General features: G+C 37.3%; 2 protein-coding genes across 6 annotated transcripts in view; both read right to left on the bottom strand.

Annotated features, from left to right (window-relative positions):
* LOC138042359 (colorectal mutant cancer protein-like) overlaps window positions 1-16,189 on the bottom strand; it is a 30,268-nt gene extending 14,079 nt beyond the window's left edge. The window contains exons 1-3 of one of the 4 annotated variants that reach the window (XM_068888217.1): window positions 15,606-16,189; window positions 11,331-11,667; window positions 1,789-2,089 (exon numbers count right to left, since the gene is read on the bottom strand). In XM_068888217.1, coding sequence (XP_068744318.1) covers window positions 1,789-2,089; window positions 11,331-11,667; window positions 15,606-15,709 — 742 coding nt within the window. In that variant the 5' untranslated portion in view covers window positions 15,710-16,189. Of the gene's footprint in view, window positions 1-1,788; window positions 2,090-5,041; window positions 5,152-11,330; window positions 11,668-11,932; window positions 12,238-13,735; window positions 13,881-15,605 lie in introns of those variants that run through there. The other 3 variants (XM_068888219.1, XM_068888216.1, XM_068888220.1) reach the window with 3 other exon arrangements.
* A 1,714-nt stretch (window positions 16,190-17,903) lies between these two features.
* Window positions 17,904-19,705, bottom strand: part of LOC138042378 (glutamyl aminopeptidase-like) — a 39,530-nt gene continuing 37,728 nt past the window's right edge. For both annotated transcript variants that reach the window (XM_068888249.1, XM_068888248.1), the window contains exon 19: window positions 17,904-18,734. In XM_068888249.1, the coding sequence (XP_068744350.1) occupies window positions 18,582-18,734 (153 nt within the window). In that variant the 3' untranslated portion in view covers window positions 17,904-18,581. The remainder of the gene's footprint in view (window positions 18,735-19,705) is intronic.

Genomic DNA, 19,705 nt, shown 5'->3' with positions numbered 1-19,705 from the left:
TATTCTACTTGGGCTTTCTGGATATAAAATGATTATAACCAACTCCCCTCTATGCACCTCATTGGTTACATTTTATCTATCACTTCATATCCAGCGTGCCCTCGTAGAATAATCGTTAATAATTATTATTTACATTGTAGTCAGTTTTTTCCAATCAAATACACACTTGGGCCTCAAACTAAGCTGGGAAAAAAACAAGAACCCATAACCAAGCAGCACAGCCTTTAAAATAAGGTTAGAAAGATACTTATGTATTTACATCAGGGCTCCACATTAGATTTTAAGGCAGAGTGTCAACGACGTTTTCTCTTTGTGACGGTCGCTTCTTTTCATAAAAAGTCTTCAATTCCACGAAAAGGCACACCATCAAACATGCAATTCTCAAAAATTCTTAGAGTTTACCTCACCGAATACAAAGGAAGAACTTTCTACTCCTATTTGAAGGGCGTTGCATTACCTGTCACCACTTCCTCTTGATGTGAGTCGCATGCAAATTTTCATAGATCACAACCTCGTTCCTGGGGTCTCTCTTCTCTTCCTCCATTGCCATTTTTTCTTCTCAACAACAATGAAGGGAGAGAAGAGAGACCCTGGAAATGAGGTTGGATCTAGATCATTGTTCGGGCATTCCCTTCTACTTCTGCTAAGAGTTAGATACCGTGCATTCGATGCCCGCTTTTAAAACCAGCAGTACAAACGCTGGTGATATTGCTCGAAAAAATGAATTTGAAGGAAAGACCAAAAGGCGCGAGTATGAAGTATGTAAAGTTTCTGTTATCAATTCGTGGCTTTTTTCAGATCCAAAAGTTCTTTGTTTCACACAACAATGCAACACAAAGGAAATTTATGGTACTGAATGACAAAGGAAAAATCAGACTAGCATGTAAATGCATTCATACATGTTATGCGCACGAATATATGCGTATGTGCAAATACTGTAAATATACGCATATGTGCATACATTGTATAAAATACGTATGCACAGTTAACGTATATCTGAGCAGTACTGTACATTGACCAACAAATCTATTTTATAAGTTAATTTTTGCCAACTGTCCAAATTTATAATAATGTTATACATGTATCAGATAGTTTTTGCTGAAGCGTTTACTTCAGGTTTGTCCAATTTGAGAAAGATCTGGTACTTTCCATCAACCAATCAAAAGTCAAGATAAATAAAAGAACAGTGTATTGGCCAATTCAAGTTGCAGCTATTAAATTATCACTGCTATCAAACTGCTGTTTTCTCCAATTTCAAGGTTCCCATATACATTGTAATGCTGCTGCATTTGCCATGTTCATCTGTTTTTGGATGCTTATAATTAATAGGTAACAGGCCTACATGCTAGTCCAATTTGGAAATAATTGGATTATAAAATTTCCTGAGACTGCCATATTGGACTAACTTGGCAGTGCTCAGAATTTTTCTCATCCAATTATTTCCAAATTGGACAGCATGTAGTCCTATTACAAATACTAATTGGCTACAGCCATGGCCCATCCTTCCAACTATTTGATAATTATGGCACATGTAGGTAATGTAGAAGTGACATTAACATGTCAGACAGTTTTTACACATTCAGAAAACAGTGTTGTCGCCTAACATTCTCACCAACACTTCAAGCAAATTTGCAATGGTGGAGACAAAATCCAGCTTGGGTACATCATCACAAAATAATCAGTCTTTGGCTTCAGCAAATAGCACAAGGCTTGGCATTAATCCACCATACATGTATCAAGCTTAACCTCATCCAATAAAAATTATTATTGTTAATTGTTCCAACTAACCGTGTTCAGATGTCTGAGATTCTATTTCAATTTCCTCAGACTCGTCAAACTTGTCCACAGATGCCTGGGACAGCTTCTTGTTTAGTTCAGCTATAACACTTTGTAGCTCTGTGATGTGTTGTTCACTCTGCTGAGCTTGTGAACTAAGTCTATCTTCATAATCATGAATCAAATCCTTCCTCTCTTGAGTAGTGTGGTCAAGAGATAACTGCAGCTGATCTCTTTCTTCAGTCAACTGCTGAACTTTGCCCGTTAGTTCCACAATTTCTGTCTTGAGAGAGGCCAGTGCTGCCAAGTGAAGCTAAAGAAAACAAACATAGTTCTAATTATGGAATCATTTACTATGTATCACAAACATAGTTCTAATTATGGAATCATTTACTAAGTATCACATACATGTATAGCGGTTATGTGATTTATCAGCTTATCAGTAGAACACACACAGCTTTAATTCAACGCAAACCATTTCCATTATACCCAGAAACTTAGAAAAACTGTCTTGTGAACCAGAAAATCACTCCCTGATGAGCATTTGGAAATTACAAATGGTACAATATGACAGTGAGAACAAACACAATACACAGTACCTCAGCTTAGATGATCTCTGTCTACAACTAAACTGCAGCCAAATTCACAAATAACAAAAATTCCAACATTAAACAAACAAGCCTTGAATATAGTAAAATGTGCTTTGTTTATAAATCTGTATGCCAAATACTTCACACTACTAAAGAATAAAACAAACTGAAATGCTGTGCAGGTACTTAAAGTTAATTCTAACCACAATGCTTTTAGGAATGCAACTTTTGATAAACCAGCAGTGAAATAACAAAATTTGCAAAATCTAGCAATATATTCTCAGACAAAATCATTGACATTTTAATTCAATATACACCAAAGTCGAAAAGAAGGACTTAACATTTAACTGTAGCTCAAATACATGTAGAAAAAATTGTTGAAGCAGCAGTGTCATAAACAGGCTGCAATTGATTAGATCCAAACGAGTCAGAGATTCTTTTGATTTAGGGTGCAGAACATTTTAAAGGACAGGAAACCACAACATTCTTAGGACACATATAAAAGGATAAAGAACAATAAAATCATGGTATATATTAATTAAAAGCAACTGATATAGAATTTAATAAAAATTAATGAGCATGTTATCACTAAAAACAGATCAGTGTCAAAGATGTGCCCCTTCAGATAACAATGTGATTTATCAGCATTGATAAGTTTACTCAATGATTACATCTTCATGTTGCACTGCAGTTTTTCACACTACATCTTAAAAGTAAACTAAAGTTGTTTATGACAATTATTAAGCAACTCATCAGCATGATATCACAAAATTACCAATCTACATTATCAACTTTTGTTGACCAACAAGATTTTCCATACTATGAGGTCATGGTTAATTAAGAACTGAACAACAAATAATTGTTTCCACTTCATAACGATGGCACATTACTACAATGTATACAAGAGCTAAGCAGTTTATCAACACTCAATTCAAATAGAAATATGGGTACACATAGTTTAACCAAACTCATTTTCATCCCTCAAAATAAGTAGCACAGTGAATGTATGATGTTTCTAACAAAATATTAAAACAGGTTTAGATTTTTTGACTCGTTGTTATATTAATTTTGTAAAGAATCACTATTTAGACTAAATGTTTGAAAATAAAAAAATTGGCAAAAAAAATATCTCCAATGTGCATTTTATGAAACAAAATTACTGTTTTGCTCTGAAAGCAATTCAAGTAAAACTGTTATCATGCAAATATCTAACTGATACGCTCATTTTTAAAGGAAATGTTCACAGGAAAATAATTATTTGATTATAACATAATTAAGTAAAGTACGATCGTCAGGATGACTGTACATGTAGTCCTGAGAAGGACTGTTTGAGATGTCACCTCAAACAGTCCATTCAGTCTAAATAGTGATTTTTTACAAAATTAATATGAGATGACATCTCAAACAGTCCTTCTCAGGACTACACTCACCCAGACGATCATACTTTACTTAATTACAATATGACTCCTAGGTTCAAACCATTTACGCTTTTATTTGATTATAAGCAAAAGATTTGATCCATCATCTTACATGAAAGATCAGGATTATGTAACACTGTAGAAAATCAGCTAAAAATTTAAAACAAACACAAGTTTACCCTTTGTAGCCTGAGAATATATACTTTGACATTGGGTGAAAAACATGTGATGTTGTCGCCGCTTGTAACCTGTGATCTGCATGACTTAGATAATGAATCCAAACAAACTCTGTCCAAAGGGTTAGGTGATGAAAAGGTCCTCATAATATTTCTAAAGTCCATGCCACCTAAACATATGATCCTCAGTACAATCAATATTTCGGTACAAGCATTCACAAGAAGAATTTAAGTTTGCAATCGAATGAAAGAGTAATAGCTACAACACACGTGCCCAGATCTGTCGCCCAGATCTGTCCATGTCTATTCTGACACTGTGTGTCACACAAGTGAAAGCTAGTTAACTCTTAATAGGGTAACTGTAAAATCATAGAGTTGCACTATATCAACTGACAAGGAAGAAATAAGCAAAGACTGCGACACATGTACACGTTTCATGCAAACACAGAAACAAAAACAGTTAATTACAATGTACATGCTGGCATTCAATATAATTATGTCATTCAATTATCATTATTAATTTTAAGAACATATTTGTTTGGGTAAAATGCCAAAACAGAATTTTTAAAAAATGTAATAAGATTTCCTCTAAAAGCTATTTTAGTAATGCTTGCCAGTAATCTCAGGATACACAAATATGAAAAAGATGGACGGTAAATATTAATCTACTTGTAAAAAGGAACACAAAGTTGTGGCCATTCTTGTTAGAATAATTGTTTCTCTTTTGATGAATGTTCAGCATAAAGTACTAAGAATAATATTACTGTATGTACACTCATTACATAATCTCAGAGATACAGCAAAAGATAAGGGAAAAAATAAATCTTAAGAACTTTAAATGTACTTGGAATTTAACACCCACGGTGTTCCTTTAAACAAGTAAATATCAGTAACAATGAAAAACTGTAGAAGCATAAAAAGTGCTATTAGTTTAAAGCATCAATATTTCTTGAGAGTATCATGTGGTGTTCAAATCCCCTAACCTTTAAAACTTTAGCTTTGAACTGATACTCCTTTAAATGAATAATGCTGTTTACTTACAAGTTAACACTAAAGACATGAACATTAACTAAAGACTCACATTGGCTGTACTTCTTCTAACACGAACCCACGGCATAAAACATGTACCAGAATGTGGAGAGTGCATGTTTCAGCCATACGATTATTTCAAGGAAAGGAAATGATCCTCTCTCACACAACTAACTGGTAACAGGATTGTCATATCAAGTTTCAATACATCAGGAGTTACCTTTCATGACCCCAGCTTCACCCCTCACCCCCAGGGTGACAGTGCACTGTAATAATGCTGACAGAAACCTTACTGTAAAATACATGAACATCCAGCCAACACAAAACAATTTGACAATGAATTACAAGTAAATGAAAGCACATGTAGTGACAGAAGAGAAAGTCATTTTGAGAAGAAAGTCTTGTTTTATTTTCAAACTCGGAAATAGTATGGTACTCATTACTTTAATTATCATCTGGTTGACTTCATGCTATTCTAGTCAGCAATCTTGAACAACAAATGAACCAAACCCAAAGGAGTATGAACATTTTAAAGAATAATGAGATACTGCAATAATGACCTTTCTGTTGCAAATTTGTCACATTTTGTAATTTCATGGAATTGATAAATTTTCCAAAAAAAATTCACAAAACCACATTATTTACTACATGTAGTACACAGAGAAAAATTAAAATAGATACATGGACATGTTAAGTTCACAGTTCAGTATTATAATAAAATTATTTTGGGCTTTTCTTATCAAACCTAAATAAAAATAATACAACTTTGCGTAGACTACCTTGAGTTTGTTCATGTTTCACTTCGATCCTGGTAATTCCTTTTCCTGACGTACATAAATTCAATATGAATATCCCAGTTATCAAAGCATGACCTATTATTTTCTTAGTAAGTCTCTCATCCACTTGACAATTATCACCAGGGAACAAAAAACAAAACTGACAGACTTTCTTGCAAATAAAAAAGCTGTGACAGCTAATAGATTCCCTCAACATCCACCTATTGTGAGATCAGGATATGAGTCCAGACCAGACATCAGAACACATTGAGTGAAACCAAAACCAATTTAGATGAAGAAAATTTGCATCATCCATCGTCAGAACAAAGGAAGTTTTCTGGTTATTAAAAGCCAAACAATAAAATGAAAATAAAAACTACACGTATGAAACAACATTCAGCTGGCGAGTTCAATAAATTTAAAAAATTCAATTCACATTCAACCACTGGGAAATCATGCTAAGACTAAAAAAGAATCAATAAATAATATTCATTTTCAATTGGCTATTCCTTCATAAACAAAGGAGTATTCCTTTTAATCAAAATTCTTTTTTCAGTTCTGACTAATATAGCTCCCACTGAGGGCTCTGCTCTTCAACTTCATGTATCTCTTTTGATTACTAAATTTTTCAGACAACAAACTTTAGCACCATGTGAAAACAATGCCTTAACCTTACCAACAGAGCTAAAATAATAATAAATACCTGTAAGGCTGTGGTAAGAATAATTTGGGGGTTTGTTCCTACATAGATAAAATTCCATCTTTATTAAAATCGAACATACACTGTACAGTAATAAAAATCATAGCACTTTAACAATAAAAATATGTTTTATGCATTTTCTAAATCCTCATGATTTTGGCATGTAAGAATCACCAAATAGCAAAAAACATTTCTAATCAAGATGTGCTTTGCCAAAAATCACTTCAAGTTTGAAAGCCAGCCATATAATCCTACAAACACTTGTTTTATATCCACCAAAGGTTGACTACACACACGAAATTAATGCATGTAGCCATTTAAGTCTAAACACATGCAATCTTCACAAAAAAAAGTCTGGTTCTCCATTTCTGGATTCATGACGTTCTACAGCTCCTGGGGCAAGGCAAGGAATGTTTTTAAAATCAAACAAAAAAATTAGTAACAGCATTAATATTGAATGTTATAACTTGCCACAGTTCAGTGCAAAAGGTACAAAGCTTTTACTGCCATAAATTTCATAACAATTCAAAAATAATAATAATTCTGTACAATGGTCACTTAAAAACGCTATGCACACAGTACACAGTACTCCTCAGCATGTAAAAAACAAAGGTCACAGGTCACAAGTCATTGTTTTACCAACAGAGAAAGAATCCTAAACATTCATTTAAGCTAACCTTAGGCCAACTTAGACCTAAACAAGAGCGTTTAGGCCTAATGTTTTCATTGGTAAATGGTTAAGGTTGCTTGTGTGACCTGTGTTATGTACCTGCCCTATATTCCTTTCATACTTGTGGAGGAATTCTAACTCAAAGGAACTTTAGCAACTTTAAAATCTACGCTGTCAGACGTATCTATCTTTTGTCATCCTTAGCCTACAGCCTAGAGTAACTCATTGCCAGAACACAAGGATCTCTACAAAGAGGAAAATACCAGAAAACCGATTGATGATTGACTTCAAGTTAGTGTAAATGACTATACTCATTCCTTTAGGTGCCTGCAGCCAGTCCTCTGTTCCTGCAAACTCACTGGGCACCCCAGACACCCATTAACAATTTTGATAATGACATCAACATAATTTTAGGGTGTTAAATAATGAAGTTAAATTCTACAAGGTACTTAAACTGTGTCATCTCCATCTGTCAGTCTCTACCTTTCTGTACAGCTCTTTTAAGAGCCAAAAAACATGTACCAGTACATGTAAAAGCTTGGAGGGCAAATTCAATTGTGAAAAATGCTGATTATGCTCAGTTATTCTGTCCCTGCCTTTAGTTTACGACAACTGGTTATTATAAATGCCTGAAGCAAAACAATTTAACAAGCTACATGTATTAAAGAAGATCTCAAATAAAGAAAACCAAATAAAGAAACCAACCACTGGAAATAGCTTCTACTCATAAAAATTTTTGCTCCATTTTGGTTCAAAAGTTATTAACTCATGCTCCAAGTCGTGTGATATACCCGGATAAGGGTATAATTTTCCTTCACTGAGAACAGAGCACTCATTTTTGGTCATCAACACTTACGTGATACAAGATAGGTGATCTGCTTACCCTCATTACTCCCAGTCGGAGACTGAATTGCTAACAGTGTGGCTGACGAGATCGGACCATGTATTACTTTGGACCACAGTACCACAGCCAGTTGCAATAGCCTGGGAGTCGATTTTGCTGAGGGAGGAAAACGGGAGTACCCCGAGAAAAACCCTCTGAGTCGGTTGAGATGGACTGAAACTCAGCCCACATATGATCTTAGGGCCAAGAGTTGAACCCGGATAGAAGAGGTGGAAGGCATGGTTGGGTTGATAACCGTGGCACATTAAGGTGAATACAATCTACAGTACACAAAGTTTTTAGGTATTTCCCAGTGAATGTCACATAAGTTTTGGTGGTAGCTAACTTGGGCATAGGAATTATATCTGAATCAGAAGGCTTGTGCTGGACTCCCACTAGTCACACCTTACCTAAAAGAAACCTTATGGTCTTCTAATGAAAGACATCATTCTGTTAGACATAAAACATGGAAGAAAATACTTATTGGAAGAAGGGTGGGAAATGATGAAAAGCTGACAGTCTTATAGTTGAAGGCAAAAGAAAACTGTGATCTCAAATAAGAGCTACAGTACAATCTTGGACAAACCAAAATGAAAAATTAGCACCCTCCTCCCTGCAAAAGCAATAATGAATCCACACGCAAGTTGAAGCCAGTCATTTTTTCATCCTTGAAATAAAATTGGGGGAAGGGGTGGTCTTCATTTTCCATTTGAAAGGTCCAAGATTTAAGGTAGAGTAAGCAAAGGTCATTGGCTTTGGACCTCAAAGTAAGAGTAATTGAATTAACTGAGAATAAAACAAGAAAGTGGCTGCATCTAAGCCACTTCAAATGCAAGGAAGTACACACTTGAAAGTCTGAAATGTGAGACAGATTTCTAAAGTTGGGACATACAACTGTATCTCTTGTCCCAGGGACTTCCCTTCAATTTAATCCAAACAGACTCAAATTTCCTAATCCGAGTTGTGCTTACTGTCTCTTTTGGAATAACATGTAGGTACACCTTTCAGCATTGCAGAATCCACTTGAAATTCATTATTATTTTGTTCCCAGAAATTAAATAAATAAATTGAAAAAACTGCCGTGGACTTGGATACACAGGGAGCCTTTAGGAAAGGAAAAGGAACTTTATTTGAGTGTCTAGTCATTCTAGCCCTGAAGCACTAATTTGGGACACTGTAAATTGAAATTAATAATTAACACAAATCAAGTCAAATGTTGGTTTTTTGAGGAGAGGGGAAACCGGAGTACCCGGAGAAAACCTCTTGGTGCAGAGTAGAGAACCAACAAACTCAACCCACATATGACGCCAAGTTTGGGAATCGAACTCGGGCCACATTGGTGGGAGGCGAATGCTCTCACCACTGCGCCATCTCTGCACCCCACTAATTTAATTTTCAATAAAAAAACTGACTGATGAGTACATACCAGAGTAACAGAATACAATAATTATTAATACGGTATATGCATAGAGCAACTTTAATTACGGAACAAAATACAATCTAGTAAGCGATTATAACATTCTGTGAACACAAACCTATTGACGGCTTGCTAATTACATGTATGCAAGCAACTGGGTTTTAATAACCTTATAAAGTACTTGCAATTCTCACAATATTTAGATCCAGATTGTCAGCTTTGTCAATTAAAATACTATATCATACTGTTATAATCTAATTTTCAGATCATTATGTGCAATTTTTGGTCTGTTATGTCCACGATTTTGAGGTTAAAATTTTATCAAGTTGTACAAGTATACAGGTGCTTTTGAGAAAAAAGAAACCACATGATCCATTTAAAATACTACCGGTATATCATGCATTTACAGTATTTCCTATATTGGAGCAGGGTTTTTTTTCCTAATTGATCAATGCAAATGAGGATAATAGAACTTTTGCCCTCTTTGCCTTAATATGACATATCAAAGGACTAAACATCTCAGTATTCTTGAAGAGTAAAAAACGGCTAGAATGTAATCAAATAATTATCATGTTCTCCTGTCCTTGTCAAAAATACCAAGACATCTTCAAAAAGCCTTTTATAAAAGGTTACCATGGGGCTCAGAGATACTGAAGCCACACTTTTGATGCTCTTGCAACTTGGAAAAAGAAACTAAATTTGCTATTTCTTAGAACCAAGAAACCAAAATGGCTTAAATAGTTAATTCTAAACAAAAACATTACCATAAACATTGATCAGACATAATTGTTTTGGGTGGTATATCCCAGCAGGCTAAACATTCGTCATTTATCTCAAAGATAGCGGCATTTTTCCGTCATGTCCGCTGAGGTCTTCCCTTGTGGACATCAATCATTCTTTAAGTGTCAACGACTAGATCTACCTCGCAGGTAGAGACCCTACGACCTTCCTGAATAAGTCTGAAAACGATCAGGGCTGGCATTTTGGAAACTCGCGTTGAGTAGGTTATCGTGAACATAAATAAATACACCCCAACATATATGTAAACAATGTACAGATTCCTATTTACAAATGATACCTTTCACACAACCGCACGAAAAAGACAAGAAGTCTATGCTCGGCAACTAACATAATTAAGTTTATAAATAACTTGTGGCTGACGCTGCATAAAATGCCAGATAAAATGAAAAGTGCTTTTTCACGTTAGCGAACTCTAAAAGTAGAATGGCTTCCAGGAGGAAAAGATTAATGCTTCTCGGGAAGTTTCAAAAAGTCTAACGAAAAACTGCTTTCTTCTTGTTTCACAGGAAATCGCGAGACGCTGAGGCCGGAAAAAAAAAACTAACCAATCTTTTAAAAACAGCAATTAGTGGCACGATGGCATTATCTCGCTTTAAAAGATGCAACACCCTCATGCAGATTAACTAATTGTTCGCATTTATAATACGAGGCTCCACTACCCTGAAAAGGTTTATATCGCCATAAATACGGTTTATGAATCAAATGATTGGCGTAACTCGATTTTCTTGGACTGGTCTCGAGCGAGTACATTCGTATAGCGCTACATAAGACAAGGATATCGATTTCATGGCTTGCTCTCTACAAATGTTGATTCACCACATGAAACCCACGGTGGTTTTGCTAATGAAAGAGTTTCCTTGTTTTGTACATTTGTTTAAAAAGCCTTAGACTTAAAAACACTTGATATATGGCCAAATGAGTTTTTATTTGGGTTTTATATCCCAGGGGAACTTTTTTATTTTAGAAGATCGAGTATTCCGGAAACGATAAACGAAGTTTTGCGGCATAGCGCTGCCATGCGATATAAATATTCACGCCACGAAATTAAAATGAATTGTACCAATGCGCTAAAAACACTGAAACAGTTTACTCACCGTATTCGCTAACTCTAAGAAATTGCTTGAGCGCGACTGTCCTTTTGAATTGGCTACAGACATGATTTGTTGAAGAGTGGGATCGACGTTCAAATCCTGCGCGCCGCTGTCGATCTCCCAGCTTTCTTTACCATTCGCCTTCTCGTTCATTTTCGATCCGCTAATTTCCTCCATTGAATTATACGCTACCACTACTGATTTCTCATTCTCCTGTATCATTAAGTCTTTTTCTTGCAAATTTTCGAGGGAAACCATTCCATTCCGGTTTTCGGAACCCAGTTGTTCGATGATCTCTCGCACGGCTTTGTCTTCAAATCCAAGTTGCTTCAGATCAGGACTGCGAAGTCAAAAGACACAACCTTAAAGACATCTTATCCCCCTGTGGGCTACTAAGAGTTTACCAGAAAAAGTGGCAAGGCGATTAACAAAATCGACTTTGACAAGTAAGTTATTATAAAACACAGCATAAGCGAAAGTGTCACGTTAATGCATTGAACCGAAACCCGACCGCAATTGGATAGGTCGGCGGTTGTGATGACTTCAAAAAATGTCCTTAGGACAGGAATTTCAATACTTTACACTCTTGAGACATAACGGCATACCTTTCGAGAAGACCAATGACCCCCTTTCCACCTGTATTTAGAATTTTGCGTATGCTTTCTTCCAAACTTTGATCACTCGAAGTTCGCCGAGAACTTGTCGACGAGACGGAAAGAGAAGGTGCATTTTCGTTGTCGCTCATAATTTATGGTTGAGTTGTTAACGACACCTTTGAAAAACTTTTCACGACCACTATACTAAGCTTAAAAAAGAGGTTTTCACCACTTAGAACACGTTTTAAAATTCAAGGAGCGAGAAATAAACCAAATAGCCCATTTTGAAAATGGTTCAATCAGCAGGATGCCAGAATTTGATTGGTTACCAAGCAGTTTCCTCTCGTTTACTTCCTGGGGTGGGCATAAATTACCCGTTAAATTTCTGGATTGAAACGGGAAATTATGCCCGTATTTCACTCCTTAACAACAAGTGATCCTTTTAAAGGGATCAAATTCTATACTCATTAGTCGGTTGTCGGCGTATAATTCTAGAAATGCGCTATCATACAAGACAAAAATCACCCCCACCCTCCCATATACATGACATCGCGGAACTCAAGGAAACCGCAAAAAATTTCCTTCATTTCATTGTATTGTTTTGCCTAATGTACCAAAAGAGCGCGGGGAACGTTCTAGGGTGTTTTCTTTATCATTGAAATTAAAATAATCTCCATTCGCGACGCCCGTATTTTGCTAGAAAACAAATAAAAGTGTATTTATTTTTCGAAGCGGCCTCTACTATTGATACTATTCCTGATTTTCCATATTGAACGAGTTTATGTCATAATTTCAAATAAGTTGTCCTCTTTAACACAAAGAAAAACATCGGAGTATTAATCTTAATATCCCGTTTGTGAAAACGCTTTTTCAGTCCATGAAGGTGATCATTCAGGTTGCCAATAAGAAAACAACAGAAACTTGTCTTTAAAAATGGGACTTCTTAATCTGCGAAACGTGACTGATTTATTTAGAGTGTTGAATATTCAAGTCAGGATCAAGTCTTAAAAGGTCAATGTGTTTATAAATCCCAGAGTTTGTTTTGTCTTCGTCTTTTCGATTGGTTGCACGCTTGTCTGTGTTATATTTTTTCGTTCGTTAGAGTTCGCCACTTTAAGACAAGCATTGAGGTGTGACAGTTTCGTAGTCGCGTAGTTGCGTAGTGCGAGACTTACGTACCGTCTCCAGTTCCGAAGTCTTGAAAAGATTTTTAAAAAACCACTAAAACCCCAAGATCAATAAGAGAGACTTCACTTTCTAAAAAGACAGGCCTATGCAGGTAAACCGCTAGCAGAGTCTTCGCGATTTTTTTTCTCCCGCGGTTTATAGTTTCGTTATTTCGCACGCGATCGAAAACTAAGCTTAAAAGAGGAACAGTTCCAGCAGAGTGAAGCAGAAACGGTTCATGGTTGCCTTGATCGACTTTCAGGAAGTCAAGATACTTACATAAATAAGCCGGTAAACATAACCAAAAAAATGTTGGGCTTAAAAGCCCTTTACAAGAAAAAAATGTCACTGAGTTTTTAATCTCACTGTAAGGCACGAGTCGACACTACTTTTTCAACTGATTTCCGGCCCTATGTCGAAAAACCAGTGACTAAATGATTGAAAGCAGGAGATAATGAGGAAAGTGAACAATATAAGAAAATGAAATGCCACTATGTAAATCAACTCTACGTGATGTCGCACCTTTGATTAAATATAAAGTGCTAACAATAACTTAATCCTTTTTATCCACGATTATTGAAGTGACCAGGTCAATAAATGCAATGTCTGGTATTTGAAGTGGAATACTCTAAAACCTTGACTTACTTACGAAGTTCTTGACGCTGGCTGACTCAGACATGTGACTCGGACATGCGACTCGGACATGCGGACATGTGCTATTAGTCATTCGGATTCATAGAAACTACACCAGAAACTCGTGGACGCTTTTAGGGAAGAAGGCGATCAAACGTTCACAAAGAGCTTGGTAGTTGTGAATCTAAAGATCAGTGGAAAATAAATTCAGGGACGGCGGGGACTACCAATCGAGCACCGTAGACGCTAACTCAGCATTCTCAATGGGATATCAACGTGGATCAACCGTAAAATGACATATATATATATGTTTCATTTCTTATTTTTATTTTTTGCCTGACACGGGGGAGGGGGAAGGCTCTAAAGCCCCCACCCACCCACCCCCAGGCTCCGCCGTCCGAGAAAATTCCAATCGAATATGCCTTTCTTTTGTTCAAGGTTGCATTTATCAAGGTCTTATGAATCACAGACGATGTTCCTGCACATTGCCTGATTTCAAGCCGAGGGGGACAAGGTACGACTCTGCAAATAATGGCATTAGCAACTATTGATCCAAAATAGTCAGAAAGTGCACACCAAGCTTTACAAAATCCCCAAGTTTGGTGTTAATAGACCCAATATTGAGCGAGATACAGTGATTTAAAAACGTCAAAATTTACAAGGAAATGCGTGGCCATCCGGATGACCACACATCAAAATTAGCCTGATTAACACCAAACTTTCTCGGTTTGCTCTTTCTAACTACGTGGATCAATAGTAGCTAATCCCATAATTTACATATTGGTACCTATTCCCCTTCTGCTTGACATCAGGCAATGACAGGGCAAGTTTCGTGCAAGTTCTCATTTTATTAATCGCTAACCATAGTTAGTAGAGGGGGGGGGGGGGGGGGGTTGAGTGCCAAACGCAAGTCTTTTATCTGCATAGCGGATTGGAAAATTCAAAATAACGACCACTGTAAAACAGTGAGCGAATGTGACAATGATCTACACATATTAAATGAAAGGTTATACAATTGAACCCACTGGGAACTCGGAAAAATCTGAGCCCCAAATGGGATTCGAAACCACTACCCTCCGTGATCTAGTACAGATGCTCTAACCACTGAGCTACTGGAGACTCTATGGACGGTGAGCAAGGGTGAAATCACGGATCGTCGTGGGTTAGAATCGAATCTGGGGCTCGGATTTTTCCGTCCGAGTTCCCAGTGAATTCAATTGCAAAACTTTTCATTTAACCACTGTAAAACAGTACGTGACAATTCACTCCTGCCCCCATTGTCATTCAAAGTCGTGTACGGGAGCTTTATAATCCTTGACACTGTTCGCAGTTTCCGCCTCGAACCTTTCTGTACTTGTAACTTGTTTAAAGCTCAGCATCATTTACTGTAATCTAACAACTCCTTAGGGAGAGACTCCAGGAGGGGAATTTACAGTGATATGAGCCACCTCTTCTGTGAAATAATACAACTTTAAAATATCGGCAATATCAATTTCAAAGTTTCTTCAAAACAATTGTCTGTTTGACAATCTCCCTGATGAAAGGACTATGTCCAATTTTAGTCTGACACATTTCGGTTTCAAAGAGTAGAATTTGTGCCAAGTAAATAGCTTTGCACGCAATCATGTAGTAAGAGAAGACTTCGTTTTCAGAAATTGAGGCGCAGACGATTCCAGATCTGTGAAGATAGATAACGGGTTTTACTTGTATATGAACTTCGTAAACAATTTATCAATTTGATAAAAGGAAAAAACCTTGTTCATCATTAGTTCCAGGAGAATAAACTTACCAACAAGTTTATAGGCGGTAAACAAACGGACAATACCACAAAGGCGGAAAAGGGAACAGAGAGAATCCAATCCAAACAAACAAAGAAAAATACCTTCGGTGCTTTCGTGGCCTTTTCCCCGATGTACATGAAAAGAATGTCTTAAGTCTGGCACCCACTCTCGAGCCCATTTTTCTTGGCTTCAATCTACAGTACATTTATCTGACAGAAGTTTCGCAGAGCAATCATAATGTGATAACATGGCATCACACGAAGCCAGGCGGGTCGACCACTTCTCTCGTCTTTGGCCAATCTTGGCCATGCAATGCAGTCGGATATACTGTATTGGGCTGTAATCGTGTCGAAAACTGGGTGTATAATAGCTCGCGCGTCGACGGTACGTGTAATATCAAACATGTAAACAGCTAATGCCTCATAATCGAGGGCTCCAAACGGACTGAACGACTGATACTTCTCACTCAAATGGGCTAAGCGGATAACTACAGCCAAAGAAGAAAATTGGATTTTTGGCCTGTATGTCCGCGTTTCCTGCTTAATGCTTTCTTGAAGACATAAAGGAAGAATTGAGGAACGAGATAGAACACAGATAGCGCTTTTTATAGGAGTTCGAAAGTGCATAATACTTTCGTGCTATGATTTAGCACTATGCTGTAAACATAGACATAAAAACTGTCTCTAGCATTGAGGGTAAGCTTTCAGATGAAAAAAAAAAACTTACGTCGGGCTCGAAAATGATAAGAATTTACCTGTTTGCGCTTTTCAAGAGGATTATAAAATAATACGCTCAAGGGAACTTGATCAGTTTGAAATATTTCCCACAAATGCTTTGAGTCGGTGGCTACAATCGCTCATTCTGTGCCAATATATCTGCGCTCCAAAGTGAAGCCTGATTCGTCCAGACCTGTTCGGGGCTTGATTAGGAGTCTAGTGAATACCTGAAAAGGGACAGGCCGCCACGGCACATGGTGATTCGAAAAAAGATTTGACTTGTTGGATCTTATTCTGTTTCGTTTTTTTTTTTTGTAATCTTTCGCGTCAAAATAAAAAAGGTGTTACCAAAACATTACTCAGTTCTCAGTACCAATTCACATCGCAAGACAAAAATCAAATTAAGTACTGACCTAGTTATGATTCAGAAGAAAAGCTGCCCTCTTGATGGATGAAATAATTCAAATTAGCTTACAGTTAATCCATACAAAAGCTCAAAAAGCTGAGATTACTTCTGCCAAGACCAATTAAAAAAATATGCAACGCAATTTTGGGCTTGAGATAGAAATTATTACAGTAGAACGTTTGAAAAAATGGTGATAATAACAAGGTGATATATATAGCGCTTGTGCTTTCAGTAATATGGCAATGTCTGTATTCATCTAAGTACAGGCGAAGCGTATCCGGTCACATGGGACTCAGCATCTTGAGTCAAAACCTCTGCCACGTGCACTGCATATTTATCATTACATTGAAAATAGGCCTTTTTCGATATATTAAAATTCAGCTTGATAGCGAGTCAGTGAGGACAAAGACAAAGGAAAGTGGATGATATGTAAATATTTTTCACATTAATTCCCACGTGTTTTTATTGTCTTTGTCCTCACTGCCTCACTTTCAAGCTGAATATTTAATATATCGAAAATGGCCTATTGAAAACGCCCTGGAACAGTGCAAAAGAACCGGTAAGCTGAGGAGGAAAAAGGAAACAAAAAGAAAACAACATCTGACGTTGCACCGTTCCGTGGAGCAAGTTGTTTTCACTTCACTCAGTCTTCTCCACCGATTGCGTTTAAGTGATTTTCACACTTCTCTCCGGATCCGCAGGGAGAGATCAGGGGGTTGCCTTACCTATCATGTAAATGCGAGGCTGAAAAAATATGAGTTTATATGAACAGGCCGGTTACCCCACCTCCTAGTTTTGGGAAAGTGCATGGATAAGTCGTAGACATACCGTCAACCAGAAAGGCATATATTTGGGGGTTGAAATCCATTTTACTCACAGGGTAAAGTTAACCGAGACCTCGTCAAAGCCACGTAACAGGCCAAGAGAAGTTCGCTCTTAGGTGCATTCTCGTCAACATGACCTAGCATCTTCTGTCGGTGCCTGTGCAAGAAAGAACAGCTTAGGGGTCGAAAATGGTGTGATGTTGTTTTTTTGTGGTTATTCACAACTACAAAATCAATTTCGTAAGAAAATGAGCCCGTGTCTTCAACCGTACAATATTTTTTGGGAGAAGACTTTGACAGAGACAGCCTCAATTGATGAGCCCATGTTCCCGGTAGGTGTCTGATTTCATTCATGCGATCGATAGCGTACATAATCCTATTACGTGACGGCATGTAGGCAAATGCGAGAGCGCTCGGGTACCGTTCAAATATTAGAACAAAGAGATCAAGAGCGTTGAAAAAACTTAACGTTTAATAACGGCTTTAACTTTATTCATTTAATAGTTCATTTATGTAATTAAAATACAAAACTATTATCGCGATAGATAGAACTGAGCGAAGATCTAAGTTTTAAAATACTATACTGAAATCGGAATTTCCTTCCCCTTGTTCGATAACTGAGACCGTGAATATGTCACGTGAATATGTCAACGACTATTTTGCGCATGCGTTTTTTATGTCTACGTAAGATTATGGCAAAATAGTCATGGCGGTTAAACTCAGGTCACTTCCAAGGCGACCATTTTGAAATAAGGTATCCGAGACATCTGACACTACTTTTACATCACTATACTTTAAAAGCACACCGGAAAAGTTGGGGTTTTGACGAATACAAGTCCGGAGTTTCTCATGCTTCCTCCTTGCTCTTTCGACCGCTATGATTCTAACTTCGATGTTATTAAATTAAATGCTGTATGGGAGCAAGTAAAAAGTACAAAGAAATAATACCTACAAGGATACTTTTCCAAAGGGAAGACGTTTCAAGAGGGGCGGAACTCTAGGACCGACCACCGACTTAATGATATGACTTGCATAGCTGCAATCTAAGAATACATTGTAGTCTTACCCAAAAAAAGGCGTGCAAGTGTGAACGCGATCTAAACAACATGATCTACTATTTCCCTTCAGAGTTTAAGTAACTACTGAAACAGCAGAACCGAACCAATCCGTTACAATGTCTTCGTATTTCTTCAGCCACTCAATGTTTGCCTGCGTCTTTTCGATTGCCTGGTTTCGCGCATTCTCGCTTGTTCCGGCGTCAGTACGGTTGAAAAATGACTTCATCTGCAAAAAGGTAGACAGTATTTCACAGGTCTATTCAAATTGTTCTGTTGTTTGGAGTTACCAAGATTTCAACAAATGTATGCAAAATAAGTTACTAAAAAGTAATTTTACCTGGACTCGGCCACAGACGCAGCACCACAGAGTCTTAACAAACAGGATCTCTAACCATCAAATGTCCCAAACTGGAAATATCTAGCCCTAGCCCCTCCCCCTCCCTCTTAGGTTTGATTGGTAACGCAGCCTCAAACATAAGATGGTCTCTTGTGCAGATAATGCATGTAACAACTCCTATTTGCTAGAAGGAACGAAGTAAAATTTGCCCGAAATTTTGTGTGGCAAACTTAAAACTTAAAAAGTTGAGGCTCCACCTTCTATGTGGCAAAATAAATATTCAGAAAGGAGAAGTGATCCTCGCAGTGACTTATCAGGACAATTAAAGCAATTGTCTCTCAGGCCCCGTCCACACCTATCTGGATATTCCGCTATGAATCCGGAACCGTGTGGACGCTAAATCCGGAATGTTTTTTATCCGGATGACGTAACAAGATCGAGCCCAGTTCCCTTAGAAAAACCTTAAATAACAATGACTACAACCAGGTTTTCGGAGCCCGCGAGACTGAGCACCCTCAACAAACCATTGTTTTAACGAAAACCGCTGATCAGCAACCTGGTTCTGGTCATTGCTGTCTAAGGTCTTCCAGTTCCTTGCCGTGAAATCAATAGGTCATTTGCAGGATGACGCCATATGACTACAAGTACCAGAATCCTTCAGGTTTCGCTTGTCTCATGTTAATTAGAGCTATTGTTTTTTTACCCCACTCGGAATACAAAATTTAACTATGAAAAGAAAAACAAACTGGATTGTGGTAGTTGTAGTCAAATGACGCCATCGTGAAAATTGCCTATTCTGAAGATGGCTCTGATGCCTCTGTGTACTTGAGAAGTCCTGAGTACTAGAGTGAATCCGGGTA

This window comes from Montipora capricornis, chromosome 3, assembly GCF_036669925.1.
Source record: "Montipora capricornis isolate CH-2021 chromosome 3, ASM3666992v2, whole genome shotgun sequence".
In the NCBI taxonomy this organism is placed as follows: Eukaryota; Metazoa; Cnidaria; class Anthozoa; order Scleractinia; family Acroporidae; genus Montipora; species Montipora capricornis.
This window is presented reverse-complemented; position numbering and strand designations above follow the sequence as displayed.